At 47.0% G+C, this 27,359-nt stretch overlaps 1 protein-coding gene across 2 annotated transcripts; it reads right to left on the bottom strand.

Moving 5' to 3' along the window:
* Positions 1-1,020: 1,020 nt before the first annotated feature.
* AASDHPPT (aminoadipate-semialdehyde dehydrogenase-phosphopantetheinyl transferase) lies at positions 1,021-27,359 on the bottom strand. Of its 2 annotated transcripts, none has more exons than XM_043579222.1 (6): positions 27,089-27,359; positions 24,484-24,709; positions 11,920-12,041; positions 11,129-11,290; positions 4,579-4,650; positions 1,021-2,935 (listed from the first exon to the last, which is right to left on the bottom strand). In XM_043579222.1, exons 1-6 carry the CDS (start codon positions 27,269-27,271, stop codon positions 2,771-2,773), a joined length of 930 nt encoding a protein of 309 aa, XP_043435157.1. In that variant the 5' UTR covers positions 27,272-27,359; the 3' UTR covers positions 1,021-2,770. The 2 variants fall into 2 exon arrangements, with proteins under 2 accessions (XP_043435157.1, XP_043435158.1); XM_043579223.1 differs by lacking the exon at positions 27,089-27,359 and adding an exon at positions 26,798-26,958.

Raw genomic sequence — 27,359 nt, 5'->3', positions numbered from 1 at the left:
GAAACCAATGAAGCTGTCCCAAGCAGTATATGGTGTAATGCAAATAATGATTTTGGACTCAGCAAAACACGGCTGTGAAGCAACAGCACTGTGGTCCAGCCCAGCGCGGGATTTAACAATCGTCGGGACCAAACACTGGGCTTCAGTGGCAGGGAATGGAGTAATCTGTGTAAGCAGCAGCTGAATCCTTTACACCACCTGCATAAGGGGATTGCCCCTTCCTCTCAGAAAATACATCTTCCATGTCCCTTACGCTAGCATCTGCTACAAAACAAGAGGCAGAGGAAATGGGAAGCCAGGGAGTCTAACAGAAGGAGAGGCAAGGGATGCCCTGGCAGGGGGTGGGGGTGGGGGGCACAGGGGGGGACAGTAAGAGGAGATTCCAGGAATGCAGCTGGGCAACAGCCACAGAAGGCACAAAGTCCAGACCGGACAAAACAGACTGCTCCAGACACGGTTTCTCCCAGAAAATGGATGAAGTGGACAGTATGGATATGTGTGAACATGCATCTCGTAGAGTTTCAGGTGGCATTAGCAAAAAGTGCTTACAACCCTATGCAAACAAAGTCAATTGTCAAGGAAAGAAAACTGCCACGTAGGGCAAGAACAGCCATCGATCCCTGGGCACAGCTTTACATATTCTTAATAAAATGTAAAGGTTCTAAATCAGTCAACAATGTAAGCACTGAATCACATGATTATACTGGGAAGAGCGGGCAGGAAGGGAATATATAATGGACTGGAAACAGAACAAGCTTTTGAAACTAGAAATTAAAAGAATGCCCATGATACTTGATTGCAAAATCAAGTAAAACAGAAGCATGTTATTCAAAGACATGGTAATAGATAACAAAAAGAGTTTGCTCTGGGGGATAGGAAATGGAAGAATGAGGTCAAGGGGTGGTATTTCTCACTCAGAAAAACGAGCCTATAGATCCTTTAGACTCTGTAAACCATGTGTAACTTTGAGAAACAGAAAAACAAAACATGAAATCTAGCGCAGTGCCTGGCTCATAAAAATTCACTGACGTTATTTGCTTTATTATCATGACAAGACAGAGGACAGGTTTTCATATCACTATTACATTCATGCTAAGGGACAACAAGGTTTCCTATTTTATATGTTACTTGATCTTTTAAAAACACATTATTTGCTCTGCTTGGAGTATTTGGGCATGCTTCATAAAATAAAAAATTACAAAACATTCCAGTTGTGTTTTTTACTAAGCAAATTATCTAATTTTATGCAATTTACACACAATTATTAATTTTAGTAACAAAAACAACAGAATTCTTTCACTTCTTGATATCCCACAATAACAAGACTTAAAGTCCCCAAGACATGCACTACAGCTGTGTAACAGATTCTGTCATCGACGTGATGGTCTTGGCATCTTCTAGATTTTGTTCCCACTTTAAGTGCTAATTCACTGAATTAAAACAGGCAAAGATTATGAACAACTGGTTCAGAAGAAAGGAATAAACACAGCTAGTAACAACAATAATGTATCAATCTCATTTGTAATAAAATACAAATTTAAAAACAAGACACCATTTCTCACTTATATTGGCAAAGGTCAAATGAAAAAAACAGAGAATTTGTACAGCTGACCAGGGAGAACAGGGGTGGGGTGGGGGGGGTGGGCAGAAGGGTGGTCTCACATGTAACATTAGCTGGAAGTGGAAACCACACGGCCTTTTCTTCTCAAAGTTCTAGAACTGTTTAAGCCTTGGGAACCACTTCCAGAAATGCTCTTAAGGACGAGAAGCATGTTCCTCAACATGTGGTCACAAGGACACTCACTACACCAGTGTTCATAGTAAACAGCGCACACGGACATAACGTCCAGCACGGGAAGGGGTGCACATGGTGCGAACCAGACCTTCCCTGTGATGGCAGGTGGCCGAGCGCCCTCGATGCCACGTCCCCACCCTCGCCGGGCTCCCTACCGCGGGTCTACTCCCCACAGAGGCCATTAATATCAGGGGTCCGATCTGAGTCAAGAGAAGCTGGGGGGAAACATTGTGGGGTCTGTTGGGAAGTTCTCTTCACGGATGACAATGAGACTTGAGAAATGGCCTTTCCTGCCTTTTAGACCCAATCCTATGAAGATGTGAGGCTCACGTTACGGGAGCAGCTCTCTCCATGAGGGACAGGAGCCCCAGGCAGAACCGATAACCCGAGGCTGAGGTTACGGGCACCTTGGAACCGTGTGCCAATTCTGATGATAAATGCCCCGGGGTTACCTGGATATTGTTACCTCTGGTCATGACTTCAGCGCCAGTTAAGCCACAGATGCAGACTAATGAACAGGAGATATACAGTTAAGCCAATAAAAAAATTACAAAACACTATGTTTCCATGAAAAAAAGAAAGTGGATTAATATGCATTCATTTGCCAAGAACAGGGTCTGGAAAGAAACTTCAGGTTTTAGGAATCATCATCTCTGAAGCATAAACATTTACATATTCCCTTTCTCCATATTTGATTTTCTACTTTGTTCTACAGTAAGCACCTATCACTGTCAGATTCTGCTCCTTTTTCTACTCCTTTTGTCAATCCAGTACGACTTGGGAAAGAAGAGGTAAACGTGTGTTCTAGGGAATTAGCTTGAACTGAGAACCTGGTGTTTTTAATAGGAAAAGTGGTTTGCTTTTATAAAAACGGGTTTTTGAAGTAAAATTGGATACTATCAGGCATTTATTGTTTTAGTGAATACAGAAGATTACAAACAGGTTTCATTTTCCTTTGTTACTTGGGGAATCCTATCATGATTTTGTACCATTCCGTATTGGAATTTCTTCTGTGAAACAAAAACAGTCCCAAAACGAAGGATCTTCAGGGGTCATAGGAACAGCAGATGATATTAAATCATTAAAAGTGAGGACACTAAACTGCCTCGGAGTTGGTTTAGAATCATCTTGAGCTGGAACCTAAAAGGGAAAAAAAGAGATTACCTCACTGTTTTACTGCATGTGAATCTTATGATCAATTTCATAATTAGGGAAATGGGAAATAAGACCAAATTATTCATGTCAGTAATATTAAACTGCAACACCGCAGGATTTCTAGGTAACTGCAATTACTCCTTATGTTACTGTTGTCAGTATAACAAGTTAAAAGAACCTAATTCTTGAACCTTTTTGGCACCTAACCTGTGGTATGTGTTTAAAATGTAGATTTCTAAGCCACACATCCAAAAATTCTCATAGAGGAGTTAAAAGGATCCCAAAAGATGAGTTAAAAGTATCCCCAAAATATGTAACTTTTCATAAGCAGGTAGGTTTTTCTGATAGAGAACCACAATGCAAACTTGTGAGGAACACTCTAAGGGACAGATGGGACAAAATTCCCATGACCACACAAGAGACGCAACACTTCTATAGGAAATGATCACTCAACACTAACCTGAAACTACATCTTATATTCTCAGATATAGCCCTTGTTCGCAACTCAGCCCAGGGTGGACCTTCTTCAACATCAAGAAGATCCACCAATTGGTGCCACCTCTCACAACAGGTTAAATGGCGGACGCGGGCCTGGAAGCCAGCCACCAGGTCAGGGGCCTGTCAGGTTCCCTGCAGTGCCACAACAAGGAGGCAGCACGTGTCCACAAGTGACACAAGTATAAAGCTCTCTACAAACAAGAGAGTTGCAGAGTGTAAAGCCGAGACTAAATCACACGAGGACAAGTAACCAAGGCCAGAATATCTTCAGATAAGAGGGGTCAATTTTAACATACTGTCCCCTTTTAATTAAAGTATCTAAGAAGACTTTTAATCCTTTGATAATTTATCAAGAGTACTGTCTGTGCATCGAGCTATTTTCCAGCAGTAATGACACAGATCTACCGATCACGCTACAGTGTCTCACGTGGATTCCTGAGAAAGAAGGACACGCATATAGCTCCAATTATTACAACATGACCAGGATTCCTTACAAATATATTCCCGCAGAATCACAACTGTGTACATGGAGGCTGAGGGCCCTTGACCTGAAGGGTGTTTTGGTTTGTTTCACTTTCTTCACTCAACAACTCAGCACAGAAAAAAGAACAGACTGTGGCAGGAAGAACAAAGACCAGTGTCCATAGCAGCATGACACAGGGCCTCACACGTGTTTGGCCCTGTCACTTTGGGAATCATTTGGGGGATTACTACAGAAGGTGGAGGGGTTCCATCCGACAGATAATGCCATCACTCAACACCCTCCACTGAACCTTTACATTCAACCCAGCTCCAGTTCATGGGGAAGAAACCACTGGTAAGATGCCTGGGACAGTGATTATCTTGAATTTCTACCAACATATAAGCACTAGGACAATACTAGCGACATTTTTTTCTTTGTAATATTCACGAATGTGAAAAAATAGATAACATGCTTTATAAAAATTACTGTGAAATTCCAGGATCTTAAAGATTTGATCATGTAAAACTCTTCTAAATCTATGATCTTAAAAAACAAACACACACCTCTAACAGGATATAAACCCAATGACTGCTTCTATTCAATAAAGAACACATTCAACAAGGATTCAGCTTTTTAGAAAGAAGTAAGAGAAATCTTAAAATCTTACCCCCTGACGTCTAGATCCGTCCGGTTTCCTCAGAGCGACTGCCACAAAATGGTGCTCATCTATTTTGCTTTCCTGAAAAATAAAAGGTAGTGGATAACATATTACTGAAAGTGCAAACGCAGATACACTTCTGTTTCCATTTTTAACTCTCCGTCTCCCTGTCTCTCTACACACACGCACACACATGTATTCCCTCGCCTCCCTTGAACCATTTAAGAAGTCACACAGATCGTGGCCCCTGACTTGTAAATACTTCAATATGTATTTGCTAATAGGGATATTCTCTTATTCTCTTATACAACCACACTAGCTAATAGCTTCAGTAAACTGACATTCAAAGAATACTTAAATCGACTACCTATAATCCAATTTTTGTGAATTAATCCAATAATGTCCTCACAGCATTTCCCCCTTCCAAAACCAGAGCTCATCCAGGATCAACTGCTGCTTCCAGCTGTCATGTCTTGATAACAAGATGGATTATTGTATCTAGAAGCACATCTGGGTCCTCATCAGCCTTCACAGGTGACATTTGAAGTGTATATGTAAAAAATCAGACTGCAACACTGGTTTATAAGCATTCAGGTAACTAAATAGTACAGCCCCTGGAAACTCAGTGGAAATTCATAGCTAAGACTTAAAGAACACACTGTTTACTGTTTTCTGTTTTCCTCTATGTCTGAAGCAACAGGGAAGGGGTTTAGAATAGATATCGAGGCAGTTACCTCAATTCCCAACTACTAAAAACCATAGAGGCACTGGGTGGTTCATCGGTTAAGCATCTGACTCTTGATCTAGGCTCATGTCATGATCTCATGGTTCATGGGATTGAACCCTGCCCGTGTCAGGCTCTGCGGTGACAGCACGGAGACTGCTTGGGACTCTCTCTCTTCCCCTCCCATACTCTCTCGCAAAATAAATAAACTTAAAAAAAGAAAAATTAAAACCTCCAAAACTATTAAAATTTTCAATGAAAAGACACCTAAGACATTCCTTCATAAGGTATCATTTGAAATGGAAACTATAATCAGAAATAGTATCCTCTTCATATCTTCACACCAAACGAGCAGAAAAGAAAAAAAGAAAGAAATCCAGTAAGGACAGATATGTTAAAAGAAGAAAAAATATAACCAGCTAAATGTCAGAAGATTTAACTAAAAACAAGCCCACGATATCCATTATTATGAACAAAATTACGCTTGTTGATATATGGTCTTCCACTGCTCACACTGAATATGCTGACGGCATGAGCATCGTAAATGCAGACAGGTTTCAGCTGTCACTACTTTGGGAAAATCTCTCAGATCATGGGCTCCGTGGTGTCTGTATCTAAGGGGAACATCAGAGGGAACTGTGGGCCGTCCACTAGAATGCTAGGATGCCCCGCTCATTGCTCACATTATCTCATCATCAGCCACAATTCAGTGAGACTGATTTCACCATAAAGCTTTGTCCTCTCTACTCAGACCTCATCAGCAACAGGTAAATATGGCATCTGACACGGCAGATATAAAGAAACCACTTCACGAGGAACAACTCATTAAACCCACATGAGAACAGAGGCCCTGTGTGGTGAGCTCTGCACTAAATCCTTCTTGCCAAGAACAGTGCACGAATAAGACTCAGGTGAAAAAGGAAATGAAACTAACAACTTACTACCGATACGAGTTCATTCAATGCTACTGAACTGAAGATTGAAGTTTAACTTCCAAGAATTTCTAAATTTTCAACATTTTCTTAACTTCACAAATTTTATCCATAAAATTGTTGTAAATACCAGAATTTCCCTATAATCTCTGACAAACCAAAAGGGAGCAAGAATATTTTATCCTTTTAGTGTTATATTACAAACATTAATCTGCTTCAGCAAGTCTGCATGTATTTTCTTAGTACTTACCCATCTTAGGAACAAAGAAAAACAGAGTTTGAACTATAACTTAAAACACTCACATTTTATCATTTTTTTCCCAGTGGCCTAGCACTGAAAACGCATCTCATCAATATTACGATTTCTACCTTTGTAAGTACTTTCCCTTCAATGCAAAGAATTACTATTCCATGTAACCTCCTCGTCTGGAGCTTTTTGGTGGCAACCTTCCTAACAGCAACTGGCTGTGAAAACTGAGAGCCTACAGAATAGGACATTCCTCTTGGCAGAAGAGCTCATATTTTCTCTTGAGAATTATTCTTCCAGGTGCGAGGTACAATACTCAAGGAAGTGGAAAGCCTTTGGCATTCGTTATAGTAAATCACGGTCTATAAATCAGACACCAAAGCTGTCAGTGCCCCTGCCCTCAGCAAGCACTGAGGAGGTAAAACAAGGGGCCGAGAGATGATGAGGTGCAATGCGTGATGTCACAAGGAAGGAAAAAAGCACAGTCGTACAGGAAATCAGGAGAAGGCAATGGAATTGGGCTTCAATTGTCAAAGGAGAAGCGGGAAGAATGGGGGGGGAGGTGGTCTTGGAAGAATGAGAATAGAAGATTGGGGGACACTGGAAGAACGGAAAGCAATCTGCAAGGTGGTAACAGGGTGGAGGAAATGGGAGCTGATGGCCCGAGGCTGAAGGGCAAGCAAGCAGGAGCCCAGCAGTCTCCGGTCCTCTTGTCCAGATGCTGTTCCAGGTGGTTCTGCACCTGTGCCCTCCCTGGGGCTCCCAGCTCCCACCGCACAGCCACGCTCTCCTCTCACGTTGTCTTCAGACACTGAGCAGGTGTTCTGTACGCCTGCTTTGTGGTCTTTGGATTTTCACTTCCTTCCGAGTCCTCAGGGAAGCCAATGTCCCTGTTCCTCTAGGGGCAGAATTTCACTGTGTCCCTGGCAGGATGGCCCTGCCCTCTAGCTGTGCCCGAATGAGGACAATGTCCTGGGCCTACGGCACCATCACCTGGGCTTTCCAGACCGATACCTGGAGTTGAGGCCGGTACCTGTACGCATCCCTCACTCTAGTGTCCTGCAGGCAATCTTTGGTTATTTTTTAATGATTTTATTTTTAAGTAACCTCTGTATCCACCGCAGGGCCTGAATCCACAACTGCAAGACCGATTGGCATGCTCCCCGCACGGAGCCGGCCAGGCGCCCCCAGACTTGCTTTTCAATCTGTGTCCAGAAATGGGACTTTTTCCAGCGTAGCTAGTTAGTCCTCACACTATGAGGAAGAAAATGCAGGAGTGTGAGTAGTTCACACTTGTTCACGGCTGCACACGGTCATGAGTAAATCCTATAAGCCTCCCACACGCACTATCCTGTTTCCAGCCCAAACAACACTATTTCTCAGAACGGTGTGGATTGTTAAGTCGTGCTTTTTTGTACAAGTGACCTGTAACTCAAAGACCCGATCTTATTCACTATGTCAGCAGCTGTGATGCGGTGAACACACTTTCTCACCACACCCCCGCCCTTGGATCCAGAACTTCTGGCCATCCTGGTCATTCTTCCTCGGTCTCTTCCACTCCACCTTCAACTGTCAGCATCCTTAGGACTGTCCTGCGCCTCTCTCCTCTCTCTTAAGCAATTTTACAGCTGCCACTTTAAATCCCGCCTGCGTGATGAGGACTGCCCCTGCCAACCCAGCCCGTTCTGTTCACCGGACGCCTTCATGTGGGTGTCTCTATGGCTCCTCAGACTTAACATCCCTTCTCTTCTCTCGTGTGCGGCACCTCTCAAGATGGTCCTAGGGGTCACAGAAGTGTTCGTGCCTCTTTCACTTACTCACAGCATCACAGACAGCACTGGGTCTTCAATTACCTACCCGATCTTATCCCAACTTCATACCTGCTAAGCTTCCTGGAGAACACCAGTCAACAGCTCCTATCTTATCCATTCGTCGTTAACTCCTTCCTCTGTACCAAGCCTCCCTGCACACCATTCCGGTGATGACACCAGGAACAGCCACATTATACATGGCTGCCGGGCTCTCCACACAACAAGCTGGACCCATCCCAGGAGACCACCTGGCACCAGTGACCGGTCAGGAGGTAAGCACCTGGCCCAAGCCAGGCCAGGGAGTTCCTCTCCAGGTCTTTCCGGGCTGGAAACACAAAGGCAGTTCACCAAGCTCTGAGCTGCAAACTGCTATGTGCAGAAGTGGAGGGAGCCCCATTTCCTGCCACACGGAACAGAGAAGTAAAGAAAGCTGGTGTGAAGAATGAGAGGCAAGGGCAGGAGTAGAGAAAGGCAAAAGTGAACGATAAGATTTCTGAGGTTCCTAGTCCCCAGTTCTAGCTGATTGTGGGGCCCAGTTACAGGAATCACTCTAACAGCCCATGAGGCTGTATCTCTGGCTTCAATGGGCTTGTGTTGGTTTCTGTCTCCAGCAAGCAAGACCTGCTGGTGCCAGAGACCAAATACAGAAAGAGGCCTGTACGCGCACTCAAACGTCCTCATCACGGCCACAGTGGCTCCCTTTGGCTGTTCACACACTAAAAGCTCTTCTTATTCCAGAGCGGCTTCTCTGCTTCTCCCTTCCCATTTTACTTACCTCACTAGGACTTACCTTTCCAGGATCAGCTTAAATGTTACACGCTCACATGGTGTCCCGGACCTCCCCTGCAGGGCACCACGCTCACACCCGGGGTCCCTGATGCCCCCCTGTAGGGCACCGCACTCACACCCGGGGTCCCTGACCCTCCTCTGCAGGACACCGAGCTCACACCCAGGGTCCCTCACCCCCCCGCCCGACAGGGCACCACGCTCACACCTGGGGTCCTTGACCTCCCCTGCAGGGCACCACGCTCACACCCGGGGTCCCTGATGCCCCCCTGTAGGGCACCGCACTCACACCCGGGGTCCCTGACCCTCCTCTGCAGGACACCGAGCTCACACCCAGGGTCCCTGACCCCCCCCCCCCCCAACAGGGCACCACGCTCACACCTGGGGTCCCTGACCACCCCCGGCAGGGCACTGTGCTCACACCTGGGGTCCCTGACCTCCCCTGCAGGGGACCAAGCTCACACCCGGGGTCCCTGACCCCCCCATGCAGAGCACCGCGCTCATACTGTGTCCCTAAGTTGCCCCTGCAGGGCACCACGCTCACACCCAAGGTCCCTGACGCCCCCCTGTAGGGCACCACGCTCACACCCGGGGTCCCTGACCCCCCCCCCCCCCCCCCCCACAGGGCACCGTGCTCACACCCGGGGTCCCTGACCCTACTCTGCAGGACACCGAGCTCACACCCAGGGTCCCTGACTCCCCCCCCACACGGCACCACGCTCACACCCGGGGTCCCTGATGCCCCCCTGTAGGGCACCGTGCTCACACCCAAGGTCCCTGACGCCCCCCTGCAGGGCACCGTGCTCACACCCGGGGTCCCTGACCGCCCCCTGCAGGTCACCACGCTCACACCTGGGGTCCCTGACCACCCCCTGCAGGGCACCGAGCTCACACCTGGGGTCCCCGACTACCCCCGGCAGGGCACCGCATTCATACCCGGGGACCCTGACCTCCCCTGCAGGACACTGCGCTCACAACCAGGGTCCCTGACGCCCCCCTGCAGGGCACACGCTCACACCCGGGGTCCCTGATGCCCCCCTATAGGGCACCGCGCTCACACCCAGGGTCCCTGACCCCCCCCCCCCCCCTGCAGGGCACCACGCTCACACCCGGGGTCCCTGATGCCCCCCTGTAGGGCACCGCACTCACACCCGGGGTCCCTGACCCTCCTCTGCAGGACACCGAGCTCACACCCAGGGTCCCTGACCCCCCCCCCCCCGCACAGGGTACCATGCTCACAAATGGGGTCCCTGACCCCCCCGCTGCAGGGCACCACACTCATACAGTGTCCCTAACCGCCCCTGCAGGGCACTGTGCTCACACCCAAGGTCCCTGACGCCCCCCTGCAGGGCACCACGCTCACACCCGGGGTCCCTGATGCCCCCCTGTAGGGCACCGCACTCACACCCGGGGTCCCTGACCCTCCTCTGCAGGACACCGAGCTCACACCCAGGGTCCCTGACCCCCCCCCCCCCACAGGGCACCACGCTCACACCTGGGGTCCCTGACCTCCCCTGCAGGGCACCAAGCTCACACCCGGGGTCCCTGACCCCCCCTCCCCCCACAGGGCACGGTGCTCACACCCGGGGTCCCTGACCCTCCTCTGCAGGACACCGAGCTCACACCCAGGGTCCCTGACTCCCCCCCCCACAGGGCACCACGCTCACACCCGGGGTCCCTGATGCCCCCCTGTAGGGCACCGTGCTCACACCCAAGGTCCCTGACGCCCCCCTGCAGGGCACCGTGCTCACACCCGGGGTCCCTGACCGCCCCCTGCAGGTCACCACGCTCACACCTGGGGTCCCTGACCACCCCCTGCAGGGCACCGAGCTCACACCTGGGGTCCCCGACTACCCCCGGCAGGGCACTGCACTCTCACCCGGGGTCCCTGACCTCCCCTGCAAGACACTGGGCTCACAACCAGGGTCCCTGACCCACCCCTGCAGGGCACCAACAATGCTTCCTGTCGTGCCCACTTTCATCGAGTAGCCTCCCCTAATTAATCTCACAGACATGCACAAAATAAAGAAATTCTTACAGCAAGTGATAAGTTTTTTACCTCAAATGCCCATTCTTTTTCTTCTTCCCCATCTAGGAACAAACGTGTTTCTTTATAAACTTGGCCTATATCGAGATTTAATGGGGATATATCGAATTCAAGCCGTTGCAATTCAAATCCTAGGCCAACACCAAGGGCTTTTATGAAGCTTTCTTTCAGGGCCTAAAATACAGAACAATTTTCTCAGCAGAGCATTCAGCGGGTAAAATCTCCATAAACTCTACAGGCCCAACACATCTGGATTGTTAGCTCTGTGCTACATGGTGACTCCAAGTTGTTATCATGACTTTTACCCTTGCACTAGCACAGACACAAACCAGACATGGGATCACACGGTCAATCATCTGATCCCCTGGGCCTCCGCTCTGGGTGTAACAGCACCTCCCTCACAGCCCTGTCATGACCATTAAATTAACCAACTCACTAAGGGCATGTTTTCTGCCATATAGGGAATATTACAGTAGTGTTTGTTAAATAAGGCCTCGTGTGTACGAGTTCCTTTGAAAAAGAAAACATTAAACATTGTGAGAAATGTCTTGTTTGAGCTTTAAGAGCAAGTACCTTCTAAGTGACCACTGAATATACATTCCATTTTCTTAACTGTCATTAAGATTTAATTATGCCACAAAAAAAAAAAAAAAAAAAAAAATCACAAAGTTCCCAACAATCACCCATTTGTTTTAAACACTGTAGAAACTCCCCTAGTAACCAAAGGACTTTGATGCCGATTTTTAGTAAAGACAATGAGTCATCATGGGCTTTTAACTCTCAAAATTAGAAAGAAATTATACCCAATTCCTATAAAACATATCCAGTTGAGTCCATTCATCATTAAAGCTTCTGATGGTTTCCCATTCTTTGTTGGTAAACTTTCTTTTCATAATATGAAAGAATTCTGGAATTGAACCACGACCTGTCAATTGAAGAAATACATAATTAAAAACAGACAGTGACAAGCAGGGGTTAGCCCAGGAACACAAGGGTAGTTATAGAAATAGTGAAATTCTGTGATTAAATAACAATGGGAAAAAAACAACACACAGTTGTATTGATAGATGCCTTCCGAAAATCTGATACAATTTACCAGCCAAATGTGGTATAAATTCTAAATAACATGGAGGAAAAGAACTAGATGTGGTAGAGTATCAGAAATCTACAACAAACACTCTTAAAAAAGAGCTATATTCCTCTGGGGTTTACATTTTTTACTTTGTTATAGAACAGGAAAAAAAGAGCAATTCCTTTACTGTAAGTTTTTGAGAACTGCTAGAAAGCTGAGGGTTTATTTTTTAAATTTTTTTTCGTGTTTATTTCTTTTTGAGAGAGAGGTACAGAGACAGAGACAGAGCAGGAGAGGTGGAGGGGCAGAAAGAGAAGGAGACACAGAATCCGAAGCAGACTCCAGGCTCTGAGCGGTCAGCGCAGAGCCTGACTTGAGGCTTGAACTTATGGAGTGAGAGATCATGACCTGAGGTGAAGTCAGACCCTTAACTGACTGAGCCACCCAGGTGCCCCGAGGGTTTTTTTTTAAGTTTTATTTTGGGAGAAAGAAAGCCCAAGAGGAGATGGGCAGAGAGGTAGAGAGAGGGAAAGAGAATCCCAACCAAAGCAGGCTCTGTGCTGTCAGCACAGAGCCCGACGCGGGGCTGGATATCACAACTGTGAGATCATGTTCTGAGCTGAAATCCATAGTTGGACGTTCAACAGACTGAGCCATCCAGGCACTCCTGTTCTTCCGTTTTTTTCTAAGTTACCACTTTGGAAAACTACTTTACACTTCTTTCCTTCACAGGAATGGTTTCTGAACATGTTTTCTTATTTGACGTTTCCAAATGAAAACAGATGCTAGCTTCTGCCTTTTCAGGGATGCTACTGTGAAATAAGCTTTTTTTCAAAAAAATTGAGATACACCCCTAGAGCCTCTGTTCCACAGACAATAAAATATCACAGAGAATTCTGAACATAAATAACAAATAATTCAAGGAATCTGATTCTCAGAATTGAGAGCTGAGACACAAATTAAAAATACAAGATATGTCTCTCATATTTTTCCAAAACAGAACTATGTGCTTATCTATCGTTACCACTAGACAGGATGTTTCTGTATTTGTTTATTGATTCTGCAAATATGTCAACTGTAAATACTACACAAATGTGTACAGAACTAATGGTCACACATGGGTCAGTCATGGTGCCTGGCCTCCCACACGGCCAGCCTGGAGAGCCCATCAGAGCCTGGCCCTGGACAGAAGGCCCACAAACGTTCACCACATGGATAAACGAAATGAACTGTCATTTGGTCCATTACTGCCCCATGCCCTGCTGTCCCGTGTCCTTAGTTCACGACTACAGTTCCTCGCAGAGCACAGCTTCCTCTTCGTGGCCGTCCCTTTGCAGACTGTGTTAACTCCGACTCACAGTTCTAGAACACCCAGCTCTAAAATCCGACATTCCCACTGGCTACAAGTCCTCCAGTGACGGCCACCAGCACACGCTCTGTGGGTGTTACGAGGCCTGTCTGGAGACCAGAAGTTGAATCCCCGTGCTTCACGCGTTATTGGCATTTCACCGCTAACTTCACTCTAGAAACTCCCCAGTACTGCACACCGGAATGCTATGGACTGCGTCTCCACAGGGAGCTTACAGCCGGTCCTACAGCAACCAAGGATCGTTCCCATAGTGATCTCAAGGGTAGAAAGTATCAAAAATCAGTTCCTCCACCGAACTGTTCACGATCCCCCACCATTCCCATTTCAGCAGATTTAAGAGTGTCCTCCTTAACCAGGAGATACTTCCGATGATCCTGTGGGGAGTGATATGTGGTCCTTTACAGATCAAGACAGAGACTCTCATTTACTTTCAAGTTCAACAGACTCATTTAATCCAACTATCTTCTCCTTGGCACTCTGTTCTCAAGAAAAATACATTTCAATAGTTTACAAGTTCAATTAGTGTTTACTGTTTGTGTTGTTCACATTGCCAAAATACTGTTACTTCCTAAAAGCAGCCCAGCAGACCTATCAAGTCATTTCACGTAACAGCACTGAAATATTAGCTGATCTTGGAGTCCCAGGGGAGGGGGATCCCTCTGATGGTCCCGTGCTTCACTCTCCCAACACCTCCCTCAAGGCCCTTACTAAACACAATCTCCTTAGAAAGCAAGCAGCACTAGCACATGGCGTGGCTTGAGAAATGACACTCGAAAGTGACAATAAATCTGGAGAATTTAAACACGGGGAGCACTATATCTAGGTAAATCATCAACTGCTTCCTCTTGGACACGTTCTGGCACAGTGCAAACACTAACAGTGGGGAAAACAGCTACCTTGGATTTGGAGACTACACTGTATATTTTGAGAACTGTAGCTTTAATGGAACACTGCCCCAAATGCTATAGTTAAAAATATATGCCTATTGTCATCTATAATGTCATTTTGTTTGCTGGTTTCTTCATAACCTTCAAAAAACCCTCTAATTTTTCAACTAAATAAGATGGGGTAATCAAGACAAAAAAGATTAAATATGCATGCTAATAAAAAATGAACTGATAAAGCCCTCTGATTTTTTAACTAAGTAATATGGGGCAATCAAGAGAAAAAATATGCATGCTAATAAAAAACAAAATGATGAACATAAAAAGCAATCTAGCACAATCACTGAAAGCAATCACAAACTGATTATGGACAGCTAAAAAAGTACCCAATATGAGGGCGTTTTCATATACTTTTGAGAGCATCTTATCCATTCCACAAAATAAGAGCTGTGACAGCAAGAAGAAAAGAGGATTTTCTAATTATTTGGCCAAAGCACAAGAGCGCCACAGTGTGGCACTATGGTGGAAATACACAGTGGGTGAGTCCTCTGCTAGGTAGTTTACCTAGGAAATTGGAATTCGCGGGGGGGGGGGGGGGGGGGGGGGGGGGGGGGGGGGGGGGGGGGGGGGGGGGGGGGGGGGGCGTGGGGAGAAAAATCAGTAGGAAATACCAGAACAGTACTTTTGTCCCTCAAACGATCTGAAGGCAGCATAATAATCAAACATATAATCTGGCAAACCACCTAATAATACCATCACGTATTCATGTTTCCTGTGAGTCAGATTTAATCATCCCACCACATGCTGAAGGGGATAGGTAAGGAAGATGAAGTGACTGAAAAACAAAACCACTAACCACATTTATGGAAACCAGATTACCCCTCTTGTTGCTTAGCCTTTAGGAAAAGCAGTGTTAGGTACTAAGCTTCATAACAATCAACTAATCGAGACCACAGACCAACTGGTAGGTTGACTAAACATTCAGTAATAACCCACAACAAAGAGTTCACACAAACACCTCAAGCTGCTATTGCAAACCTACAAAAAGAAATCCCACTAGTACCAGAACCTCAAAGCCCACCTACGTCAATCTGTCCCCCAATGTCACCAATGTGTTCACCACCCTTAAAAGGGATCTGTTACTTTAGGGAGGGGTTGAGCCCTGTCCATCTGTGTGCTTCGAAATAGTGAAATTTAGCTTTTGATCAAAAGTCCAATTAGAAATTCTAGTAGTGCCATTTTTTGGATTACATATATTCTTGCTTCCACAGGAGCGGGGAAGGGACAGACTTCTATTCTAGACTTTGAGCCAGTATGTGCACAGTGATGATGGACTTGTGTGGGAATTTACCGAGGCACAAACCCAGAATAAAGCAACAATGTATGAGGTCCTCAGGTGCGTTTCACAAATCCTGACAAAGGAGCAGGAGAGCTCCGACTGAGATGCGGACACCTGGGCTGGACACCGCCACTCCGGCAGTCCTGAACCCCAGCAGCTCGTAGTGCCTATATAAATGCCCTTATCAACACATGTGGCAAGAAACAGGCCTGGAGAGCGAGAACGGGACTCAGGGGCTGCAAATGTGTAATCTTTCAGGAAGAGGGCAGGACCCCCTGAAGGCAGGTAGAGGGGCCAGAGGGTGGGGGAGGCCCCAGGACCAGGAAACAGAGCAGGAGACACGGACTATTCTCAGGCCTTGAAACCATACAAAGTTTGCCCTGTTGGCTTTTCAACCTGCTTGGGGCCCAAGGCCTCCCTTTCCTACTTTACCCTCCTGAAATGGGAAAGTCTACCCTGTGCCTATTCCCCCAAGGTGTTACAGAAGCGGATGGTTTCTTTTCTAGCTTAACAGGTTCACAGGAGAGTGAGGAATTCTGTCCCGCCATGGAACATACCCAGCCTCACCTGTACCTGAGTTAGATCATCCACATGATGAGACGTCGAAGCTTTGGAGCTGATGATATTCAGAAGAGATGCTGGAGTCAGAGTGAATGCTGGAACAAGCTAAGGCTCGGAGAGGCTGGGACGGGATGAATTTATTTTGTACGTGGGAAAGAGATACATTTATGGGGGAAGGTGGAGGATGGACCATACTGGGTTGAACAGCATCTCCCAAAATTCATGGCCACGCAGAACCTCAGGGGTAGTCTGCAGATGGAATCACATTAGGATGAGGTCACAGTGGATTAGGACAGGCCCTGTATCCAGTGACGGAGAAACACTGAGGCACAGAGAGAATCTAGGAAGATGCAGGTGGTACCGAGGTGGCCAAGCTAGAAGCCAAGGGTGGCCAAGGGCGGCCAGGAAACCAGGAAGAGGCAACGAGGGGGTTCTCCTTTGAGCGTCAGAGGAGCGCGGCCCTGTCGACTCTGACTGGTGGCCTTGAGGACATCGCAACCCTCTGGGGTCTAACACAGGAGTGCGTAGTGGCCGCTCTGGAGCCCCGGGAAACCAGGGCACAGGCACATGACGCACGTCACGTGTGCAGACGCACCCACACTCCAGACAGCTTCAGCGCCCGCGAGTCAGATGCTCACGTCCGGGCACCATCGCCTCTGTGCCGACAGTCCTTTCAACCTCGGTAGTTCCAAAGCTTCCAACAAGGCAGAGCGGGGGAGATTACGGAACACACGTGTAAAGGACCCCAATTACTCAGTTCCTCACAAATGGGGGCGCTGGTGTCGTGCACACTGTTACTGCTCTTCTGCAAGGCGCGGCACTGCATCCCCTGTGCATTCACCATGTCTGGGCGGTCTTCCTGTCACTACTTCAGCGGTTCGTACGTTAACAGGGTTAACCTCTGTCCGTCGTATGTGCCACAAATGTATTTCCTGGTTTCTGAGAGAAGATTTAATATGAAACCGATCACGTCTGCAGACTTGGCTTCCTCTGACCTTTCTAGCTTCACAGGCATCCTGCTTCCTCAAGTCTGAGAGAGTACACAAGTCCACTGTGTTCTAGCAATCGTCATGAAAACCTAACTCTAACTTTGTTCTCTAGTGTAACACAAGGGTCTAAGGGCTTTCTCATGACTTCCATTGTTAAAAAAAGGGACGGGTTACGGACTTCCTCACTGCTGGATCTGTAAACTATACCAAGTACAGGGATCCCCAAACATTAATACGACTGACATTCACCTGAGAAACCAGCTGTGCTCTCAGAGATTCTGGTCCAGTAGGTCTGGGGGGGTTTCAAGGAATCTGCATTTTGAGGAGCAGCCTGGCTGATTTTAGTATCCTGACCACCATTTTAAAACCATCACTGTACAGACGTCTGAGTGGCTCAGTCAGTTAAGCGTCCGACTTCAGCTCAGGCTACAATCTCTCGGTCCACGAGCTCGAGGCCCACATTAGGTCTGTGCTGATAGCTCAGAGCCTGGAGTCTTCTTCACATTCTGTGCCTCCCTCTCTCTCTCAAAAATAAATAGTAAATAAAACATTAAAAAAAAACAAACCCACTACTCTATGCATATGACCACCACCACCTCAGAGCTAACCTTTGTTAAGTACGCAATCATTCCAGGCACTGTCCGTGTCTATGCCTTCAACTATCCAGCTTTGGTGGTAGAACTGTTTAGCCATTAGGATATAAATCATCACATACACACAAATTGTAGAAGAATTAAAGATTTAAACGTAAAAATAAAATTGTAATTTTATTTTTTAAGTTTATTTAGAGACAGCATGAGCAGTAGAGGGGAAGAGAGAGAGAGAGACAGAGAGACAGAAAGAGAAAGAAAGAAAGAACAAATCAAGCAGGCTCCATGCTGTCAGCACAGAGCCTGACCTGGGGCTCAAACCCACAAACCCTGAGATCATGACCTCAGCCAAAACCAAGAGTCTGACACCCAAGTGACTTAGCCACCCAGATGCCCCTAAAACTGCAATTTTAGAACAAAATCTAGTGGACTCCACCCTATGGGCAGAGAATATCTTATATCAATTTAATTATTTTTTCCAAGTAAGACAGAATTCAAAATTTATCAATCAAAAGATAGATGTATTTAATTAAAAAAATGTAATTCATATGGCCAAAAATATAACTAAATTTAAAAGGTAAATAATAATACAATGGGCAAAATACAACAAATTTGGTCAATAGACTATTAATATCCACAATATGTAAAGAAGTTTTATACAATGACTAGAAAGTACTGGTAAGCAGTTTATACAAATCACAAATTCGAGTAGTCGATAAGCTATTGCTCTAGTGATGAGAATAATGCACCATTTAATCAATAATCTTTGCCCACTGAACTATTATTTTGTGTAGACACCGGGCTCTCACTGTTAACTGTCAGTTTTCTATTCTTGTGTTTACAATGCTTAACAAACTCGTAGGAAATGGTAAAGCCAGTCCCCTCTCGCTGTATTTTTCATACGCTTAGACATGAATTCCTCCATGAAAAACCTTAAGTTCATTTAACCCCGTTCTGCAGAATGCTTCACATACTTTGTACCTGTAAAACCTTAAACAGGAATCAGTACAATCTAGTACAGACAGGCCACATATTACAGACTACGTAGGTGGGCTTTGCATCCTGGGTACAAATCCATGTTCTACTTTTTTTTTTTTTTTTTTTTAATGTTTATTTTTGAAAGAGAGACAGAGCATGAACAGGGGAGGGGCAGAAAGAGAGGGAGACAAAGAATCTGAAACAGACTCCAGGCTCTGAGCTGTCAGCACAGGGCCCTACACAGGGCTTGAACTCACCAACTGCGAGATCATGACCTGGGCCGTAGTTGGACGCTTAACAGACTGAGCCACCCAGGTGCCCCTCCATGATCTACTTTTTAGCTGTCACCTAGGGCCGGGGTCTTACTCTAGTCTCTAAGATAAAAATAGCACTTGGTCCTAGGCATCAAAAGACGAAGTAAGATAACACATCCAAGGCTCTAACACACATAGAAGCATCAGCACAGAGGAAGGTGCCCCACAACCAACCCCACCCTGTAACTGGGAAGGGGATATTCCCTGCTGGGAAGACCTGGTTGTCCAGGGAGGAGGTCGGAGTACAGAAGAAGTGTGACTTATTTCAGCTACCTGCTTCCATGTGTCCAGGCTGAAAGAAGACAAACGTGGTCAGTAAGCACCCCTGCAGAACGCAGGTCCAGGAGAGCGGGAGCCCGGACGCGGGAATGACTGTGAAAGTAACCTCGGGAGCAAGCAGGTGAGACCTGGATGGGAGCGGAGTGGAGGCAGTGGAGACAAAGGAGGGCGAGGAAGACGACTCAACGGGAGGAAACGCTTGTAACCACAACTCACTGACCAGGACAGTTTCTCTTGTAACGTTTTCCACCATGGATGTGTTCTCACTTTCTCATTTGTAACAAACACATTCAGCCAAGCCTAGGACTCCTCTCATTTGCACATGTGATAAATATTTACCAAGCACCTGCAAGGTGGCTGCACCCTCGGCTAAGTATGGGGTGCGCTGGAGCAAAGCCGCAAGAAGCCACAATCCCCAACCTCATCTAATGAGGAAGGACAGATGACAGTCCAGGAGTTAGGCTGTCAGGACAAATGAGAAGGGCCACACAGAGGAAAAGAAGGCCAGTCGGTGGCCAGAAAAGTCTCTTCGAAGGAGGAACTGGCCGGTGCCGTGGCTCAGTTGGTTGAGCATCTGACTTCGGCTCAGGTCATAATCTCACGGTTCAGGGGTTCGAGCCCTGCATCGGGCTCCATGCTGACAGCTCAGAGTCTGGAGCCTGCTTCAGATTCTGTGTCTCCCTCTCTCCCTCTCTCCCCCTCCCCTGTTTGTTCTCAGTCTCCCTCTTTCAAAAATAAATACACATAAAAAAAAAACTGAAGGAGTAACTAACTACCTCTCACACTCCAGGTCTCAGGTACTCAGGAAAAGAGAGGAACAGGAAGAAAGATCAGTGTTTCTGCAAGGACGCAGAGCAGTTTGCTACTCGAAGCAATGAAAGACAAGGACAGCAGCTAGAAGAAGAGAGAGGTACCAACAAGAAGGACACATGGTCATGAGAAGGGGACTGGATTTTATTAAGAACCAACCCAAGAGTTTTGAGAAAACTGCTGTAGGTATTTTTAAAGACCACTGCACTCCATACAGAGAACTGTACCGACAGCACAAAAGCGGGAAGCAGTCAGGAAGCTATTACAGCTGCACGGGGAACAGTAAGGTGGAAGGACACAGGAAGACTAGACCACCCTCCTACCTCATAGTCCCACTGTGCACTTTATACTCACTGTGCTCAATTTATGTAGCAGCTGTTCTAGACAACAGTGCCTTGAGTCATTTCTAAGCTATTAAATTAGTACCAAATCTCAAAACATCGAGTCATTTTGTCCTGCCAATTACTATCCAGCTAAGTTTATAATAAAAATGGGAATCTGAAAATGTAAAATCATGGGAAAAACTTATTTTGGTCTTTTCCCAAATCTAAATAATAATTTTGATACTGTGTCTATCTTGTCTTGTTTTGTAAATGTGGGAACACAACTACAAAACTCATAGAACTGTATTTTCTTTTACACTCATTAACCACAAAAGGCTTTGATGCTAGATAAAAATTAGAAAATAAAGGAAAAACCAATTTCCCAATCCGGGGCGGCAAATTATCACGAGGACCTACAGAACACCTGTCCCCAGGAGTTAGAAATGTGCTGCGCTGACTCATTACCCATCCTGGGGTCCCCAGCACCTTATAAGCCCTCCTGCCTGGACATTAACTAAATGATTATTTCCTGAGGGCCAGCCCTGCACCAGCTCTTTTCTCCAAGAAGCAGAGAACACAGCAGCAGCTGCCACGTCCCCCTCCAGCTGTGGGCATCTGGCTAGAAGACCCCGCCCCCCCCCCCCCCCCCAAGGCTGCCTGGGTCCAGCAGTTACTCCCTAGTGCCCTACCAGCAGCGACGGGAGCCCTGGGAGAGGGAAGGACTTTTAGCCAGCAGAAATGGCAAACAAGTTCCTACATGATGCTTCCCTGCAGACAGGAACAAAATGGAATGGAGTTTTTCCACACACCAAGGATGCCCCAACAGCTGACTCCGACCTGGAAGATAATCTGGTTAACAATGTCCGCCACAAAGTTATGCTTCTGCTGCTGGCCTGGGTTGTGCCCTCCAACACTCAGCAACCTTGGGGAACGTGCCTTGCTCGGCTTTCACTTATTCTGATAAGCAGAGCAATTTAAATGAGTCCCCATTGCAGTAGAACAGTCTACTTCCCTCTCTCACTGAGTGATAAACTGTCCATTCACACTTGAGAACCAGCGCAGTGACCGGAAAACCACTCTTCCCCTGTGAGGAGATACAGCAAGAGCTTTTTGGCAATGAAGCAAAGAAGAGTTAAGGTCTGGACACTGTGATTAGCCAAATAAGATCAATAAAAAAAGGTGTATGTGTATGGTGGGGAAGGTGTCCTAATAAAATATAATAGGAAACTGAATTTTCAGTTTTTGCTCATTTAACTTTTTAATTATTAAAAGTTTTAATTAGTGGGGCGCCTGGGTGGATCAGTCAGTTAAGTGACTTCAGCTCAGGTCACGATCTCATGGTTTGTGAGTTCGAGCCCCATGTCGGGCTCTGTGCTTTTTATAGCTCTTGCTATTTATAAATAAAAACATTAAAAAAAACTTTTTTTAATTTTTTTTTTTAACGTTTATTTATTTTTGAGACAGAGAGAGACAGAGCATGAACAGGGGAGGGGCAGAGAGAGAGGGAGACACAGAATCTGAAACAGGCTCCAGGCTCTGAGCTGTCAGCACAGAGCCCGACGCGGGGCTCGAACTCACGGACCGTGAGATTGTGACCTGAGCCGAAGTCGGACGCTTAACCGACCAAGCCACCCAGGCGCCCCTAAAAAAAACATTTTAATTAGTAGTTACTTATTTATCCAGTATTGACCATCAGCCAATATTGTCCCCAGGAAGCCAACTGGTAGTAAGATCTATCTCACAGGCAAAGTTGCAAGGCTGCCGTGAGCCCCAGTGGCCAGCCATTCTTGTGTCATTGTGCGCACTGCATTCAAAGGACGAGTGGCCTCTCAAATAATTTCTGACTTTTGGAATAAGGACAAAAGGAAGCTATGAAAGCACATGGGCTCATTCCCATGCTCGCCACATCTCCTTTTTAGCAGTGGCTTTTCCAAATAAGCTCTCTGTGACGCTCCTGCAAACCAGATGCTGTCCTGGGAAAAACACACATGTGCATATTCACACAAAACGTGGTGAACAATTTTAGGACATTAAGAAAAAAAATGCCTCGGGATGCCTGGGTGGCTCGGTGGGATAAGCGTCGACTCCAGCTCAGGTCATGATCTCGCGGCTCGTGAGTTTGAGACCCATGCTGGGCTCAGAGCCTGCAGGCTGCTTCAGATTCCGTGTCTCCCCCTCTGTCGGCCCCTCCCACTCGCATTCTCTCTCTCTCAAAAATAAATAAACATTAAAAAGAAAATTTTTTTTTGATGCCTTGATGCTTATCCAGGAATTTTTAGGCCAACAATCTCCATTGTCACTAGTAGAGCCTCCTTTGCAAATCTGAGAACAGCGTGGGTGAGGAAAAAAGCAGGTGATGGCAATGAGAGGTAAAGGAACACCCCGACAGCAACCATGAGCAATGAGACTCACAGCCACACTCTGAAGGCCTCCAGCCAAGACACAGAGTACTTCCTCATGCACCTGGCAAAGAGCGAGCTAACGATGTTATGACCTGAACTAGGCAGGTGCTAAGAGATATGACAGCACCCAGCCTCGGACACAGCTCACAGTTCCTGCTCTCATGTGGCTCTGAGGACCAAGAGAAAGACCATCAATTACCCTGACAAATAATTATAAATGGAGATATGTAGTGGAATGAAGGAAATATATTTTAGGAGGGCTCACGACAAAAGAACCAACCTATGACTGTGGCTCACAGAGGTGTCCCTAGTAAGGCTGAGGTGACAGCTAACCGGTACAGAAGTCATCTCTGCAGAGATGGGGGCAGGGGATAAAGTCAACACAAATCTTCCAGAGTAGGGGCAACAGAAGGAAAGACTGTGGTGGAGAGAGTGTGGAGATGAGGAAATTATACCATGAAATTAGGAAAATGTTTTTCTCTTATTAACACCTTTCTTCTTAGCCTGTTACTTACCTCCTCATAAAAATAGCATATTGATGCTGGGGTGGTTGGAACAATTAAAATGGACAATATAAATAAGGCACTTAATAAAACGTGCTGGCTTATAGTAAGTGCTCACTAAATGTTACAGGTGATGAAAACTACAGAGCAGTTAAGAGAACCTGTGCTCTAGTAAAACTGCCTGAATACTCAACCCCACAGTCAACGTAAGCAGTTCCTACGGTCACCAATTACCAATACCTAACGCAAAATATAAGCAACTTAAATATTTTAATAATGGGTTGCTCTTAATTTTCGCTCATGTAAATGTGCTACAAAGAGCTGTAATTAAAATATTCCAGAAATACAGGTCATCTCCACTATAGGACTATAGTATACTTCACCAAGGAGATGTTTTTGTTTGTTTTTTTTCGTTTTTTTCTTTTTTTTAAGCAAAACAAGTTACTCGTGAATTCTGGAAAATACCTGAATGAAACGAAGTTCTTACAATATAATTACTATGTTTTCTAACTAGAATGCCATTCGAAATGGACTGTTCATGGAGTTCATTTCGGTTTAACATTATTTAAATAATACAAAAAGCTACTGAAAAACTGTTCTTTAGAAAAGTTAACAATCTTCAAAAACAGTTTGAAATGTATTCTTATTTAACAAGGTAGGGTATAATCCAAGAAGGAAACCTTTGTTATTTTCATTTTGCTTCTAGGGAAAGCATTACATGCGTGCTCAATTCAAAGAACCTTTCCTTTCCACAGACGTTTGCTGATATTCACAGAAAAAGGGAAATATACCCTTTTCAGATACATGTTCTCTCAGCTACAGCACCTTTGACTACTGAGCACATTTTTCCTAAACTTAAAGATCTGTAATACACCTCCTGGCCCGAGTCTTCGGACAGATAAGAACTGAGAACACAAGACTGGTAACTTGTGTACTGCCAAAATGCAACATTACCTGGAAAACTAGTCTTCATTACATCAATTCCAACTTGTAGCTCAGGTTCAGCAGCGAGCACAGCATAGTCCCCTTGATGAGAGATGTTAAAGTTGAAATTGGGGTAAGGATTCAAGGAGTCTTTCGCAAGAACTGGTTTTCCCTTTGCAGTTCTCTGCAAACGAATATTATTCCAAGGGATATTCAATTTCTCTGCAACTAATTTCCTCATCATCAGACGACCGGCCTGTTAAGTAAGCAAAACACATAGTATGTATTGATGTGTACTAAAGATTCAAATACGCTGCCTGTAACAAAGTCCATTTTTGTGGTTTCTAAAATATATTCATTTTTAAGTGTTTAAAAGTACAGAAGTACTAAACATACTGCGTTAAGATTTCAGCAATGCTTAAGAAGCTAGAAGAAAAGGTCAAAGTCTCTCCTGTCAACAAGTAACCAATGTTAAGAATCGGCACCCTTCTGGTCTTTTCACGACGCGTCTAAATAAATATGTGTTCATTTAGCTATGCTTTTGCTATCTATCTCATATATGAGATCCTACTCTAAGCGGGCCTGCACCATCCATAAGCTTTATAACGTGCAAGTGCTGGGAATTATTTCATGTCTGTACACATGGATCTGGTCCGTACCCTTTTAACTGTAGCATAGTACTTCATACTCTCAAGGTCCTCCTCTTGATGGACTACTCCCCTAGTACCGGACATTTAGGCTGGCTCTAGTTTAGCTATTATAAACAATCTCCCAGGGAACCACCCTGTTGTTCCTACATCTTTCTGCCTATGTCCAAGTACATGCAGGCCCTATAGACACATCACTCAGCTACAATAATTAGCACGTCAGGGACACCTGGGTGGCTCAATAGGTTATGCGCCTGACTCTTGATTTCAGTTCAGGTCATCATCTCAAGATTGGTGAGATCAAGTCCCATGGTGGGCTCTGTGCTGGCAGCATGGGAGTGTACCTCTCCCTATCTCGGCCCCTCCCCCATTCTCTGTCTCTCTGTCTCTCTCAACACACACACACACAATTAGCAATGCATGACTTACTTCACATATACCTCATACCTCGCCCAGTGTCCCACGTCTTTAATTAGTAAATAAATTACTAAAACCACACAAAAATACCCAAAGATATGAAGTAACAAAACATATGATATTTTATAAAATACCTTTCAAGTATTTTCCCCTTCCATTCTAACAATGATTTTTAAAACTCACAACGCTCTGCATTACGGTTTCTTACAAATTATAAAAAAAAGTTTTAAAAAAATTCACCAATATGCCTTCCAAACATTATCAATTAGCCCACCTTCTAAAGGAAAAGGCGTTTCCATACAGAGGCATTTTCAAGAACTGGCGGTCTTTGAAGTGATGGTAACTACAAGCTACTTCAAAATGCTGTCTACAGAAGAGATAATTTCCAAATGCAACTTTCCATATGTTGCTTAAAAATATATCACTAAAATAAGTAATTCCGTTTAAACCATCGTTCCCAAGGTATAGAGTCAGTACGGGGGTATGCCTAAGACGGCCCCTCCCCGTGGCTCGGCCCACCCCTCCCCGCGGCCCGGGCCTTCTCTTTTCGGTCCAGGACCCCTCCCCTCAGCCCAAGAACCCTCCCCAGTATTCGGCCCTCCTCCTCGCCGCCCAAGACCCCTCCTGGGGCTCAGTCCCCCCTCTTCGCGGCACAGGAACCGTCCTCGGGACTGGGCCCACCCACATCCCCGCGGCCCAGGTCCCCTCCCTGGGGCTCGGCCCATCCCTCCCCGCGACCCAGGTTCCCTCCCCGGGCTCAGCTCCCCGTCTCCGCGGCCCAGGACTCCTCCTCGGGACTCGCCCCCACTCCCCGCGGCCCGGGCCCCTTCCCCGCGATCCAGGAACTCTCCCCGGAGCCCAAGTCCCCTCCCCGCGGCCCAGGCCTCCTCCCCGGGGCTCGGCCTCCCCTCCCCGCGGCACAGGTCCCCTTGCCAAGACTCGGCCCTCCTCCTGGCGGCCCAGGACCCCTACCCGGGACCTTGGGCGCCCTCCCCAGGGCTCGACCCACCCCTCCCCACGGCCCGGGCCCCCTCCCCGCGGTCCAGGAACCCTCTCTGCAGCCCAGGTCCCTTCGCCAGGACTCGGCCCATCCCCCTCCCCGCAGCCCAGACCCCCTCCCTCAGGCCCAGGACCCCCTTCTCGGGACTCGCCCCCCTGCCCGCGTCCTGGGCCCACTCTCCGAGGCCTCGAGGCTGGCCTAGGCCTCCCCCAGCTGGGCGGCGTGCAGAGCTAAACAAAGTGGGCCCATCAGGGATTCCGAGGGCCTACCGCGCGCAGACCTTCTCAGGATGTGGAGACTGGAGCATCGCACCGGCAGGTGCACGACCCGCGCGGAGGTAAGATGAAGATCTGACAACCCCGGACGTGCATGATGCAGACCCCTCGCCGTGGGGCGGGCGGCGGCGTCGCCCCCAGCATCACCGCCCCCGCGGCCGCGCGGCTCCCACGGGGTAAGGGCTGTCCTCGCCGAGGCCCGGCCGCCCGGCCCGCACGTATAGGCCGGCCCGGGAGGCCCACGACCCCCGGCGGCGGCTGCCCTGGCCCTTCCACCCCCCGCAAACCTGTAGTACCATGGCTGCTTTGGCGTCCCGGGCGAAGACGAACTGGCCGATGCGCTCCTTCTCCTCGGGCTGGATCGACCGCACCGCCAGCAGCCACTCGGCGCGGCTCGGCAGCCAGGTGCCGCACGAAAAGGCCCAACGCACGCCCTCCATCGCAGGCACCGAAGAGCACCGCCGCGCGGGCGAGCCCATGCACGGAGAAAAGACCCCGCAACCGCCCCGGGCCCAGGTGGCGTGGACGCAGGCGTGGCCCCACCCCCTTCGCACCGGCGTCAGGAGG

The sequence above is a fragment of the Prionailurus bengalensis genome, chromosome D1 (assembly GCF_016509475.1).
Source record: "Prionailurus bengalensis isolate Pbe53 chromosome D1, Fcat_Pben_1.1_paternal_pri, whole genome shotgun sequence".
Classification (NCBI taxonomy): domain Eukaryota; kingdom Metazoa; phylum Chordata; class Mammalia; order Carnivora; family Felidae; genus Prionailurus; species Prionailurus bengalensis.
The sequence above is the reverse complement of the archived record's forward strand: the minus strand, read 5'-3'. Positions and strand labels throughout refer to the sequence as shown.

Coding starts and splice junctions, on each gene's coding strand:
- AASDHPPT (XM_043579222.1), bottom strand. CDS start 27,271: ATGGGCTCGCCCGCGCGGCGGTGCTCTTCGGTGCCTGCGATGGAGGGC. Junction 11,291..11,919: donor ATATGTTTTATAGGAATTGG/GTATAATTTCTT, acceptor TCTGTATTTTAG/GCCCTGAAAGAAAGCTTCAT. Junction 2,936..4,578: donor ACGGATCTAGACGTCAGGGG/GTAAGATTTTAA, acceptor TTTCCCTTTTAG/GTTCCAGCTCAAGATGATTC.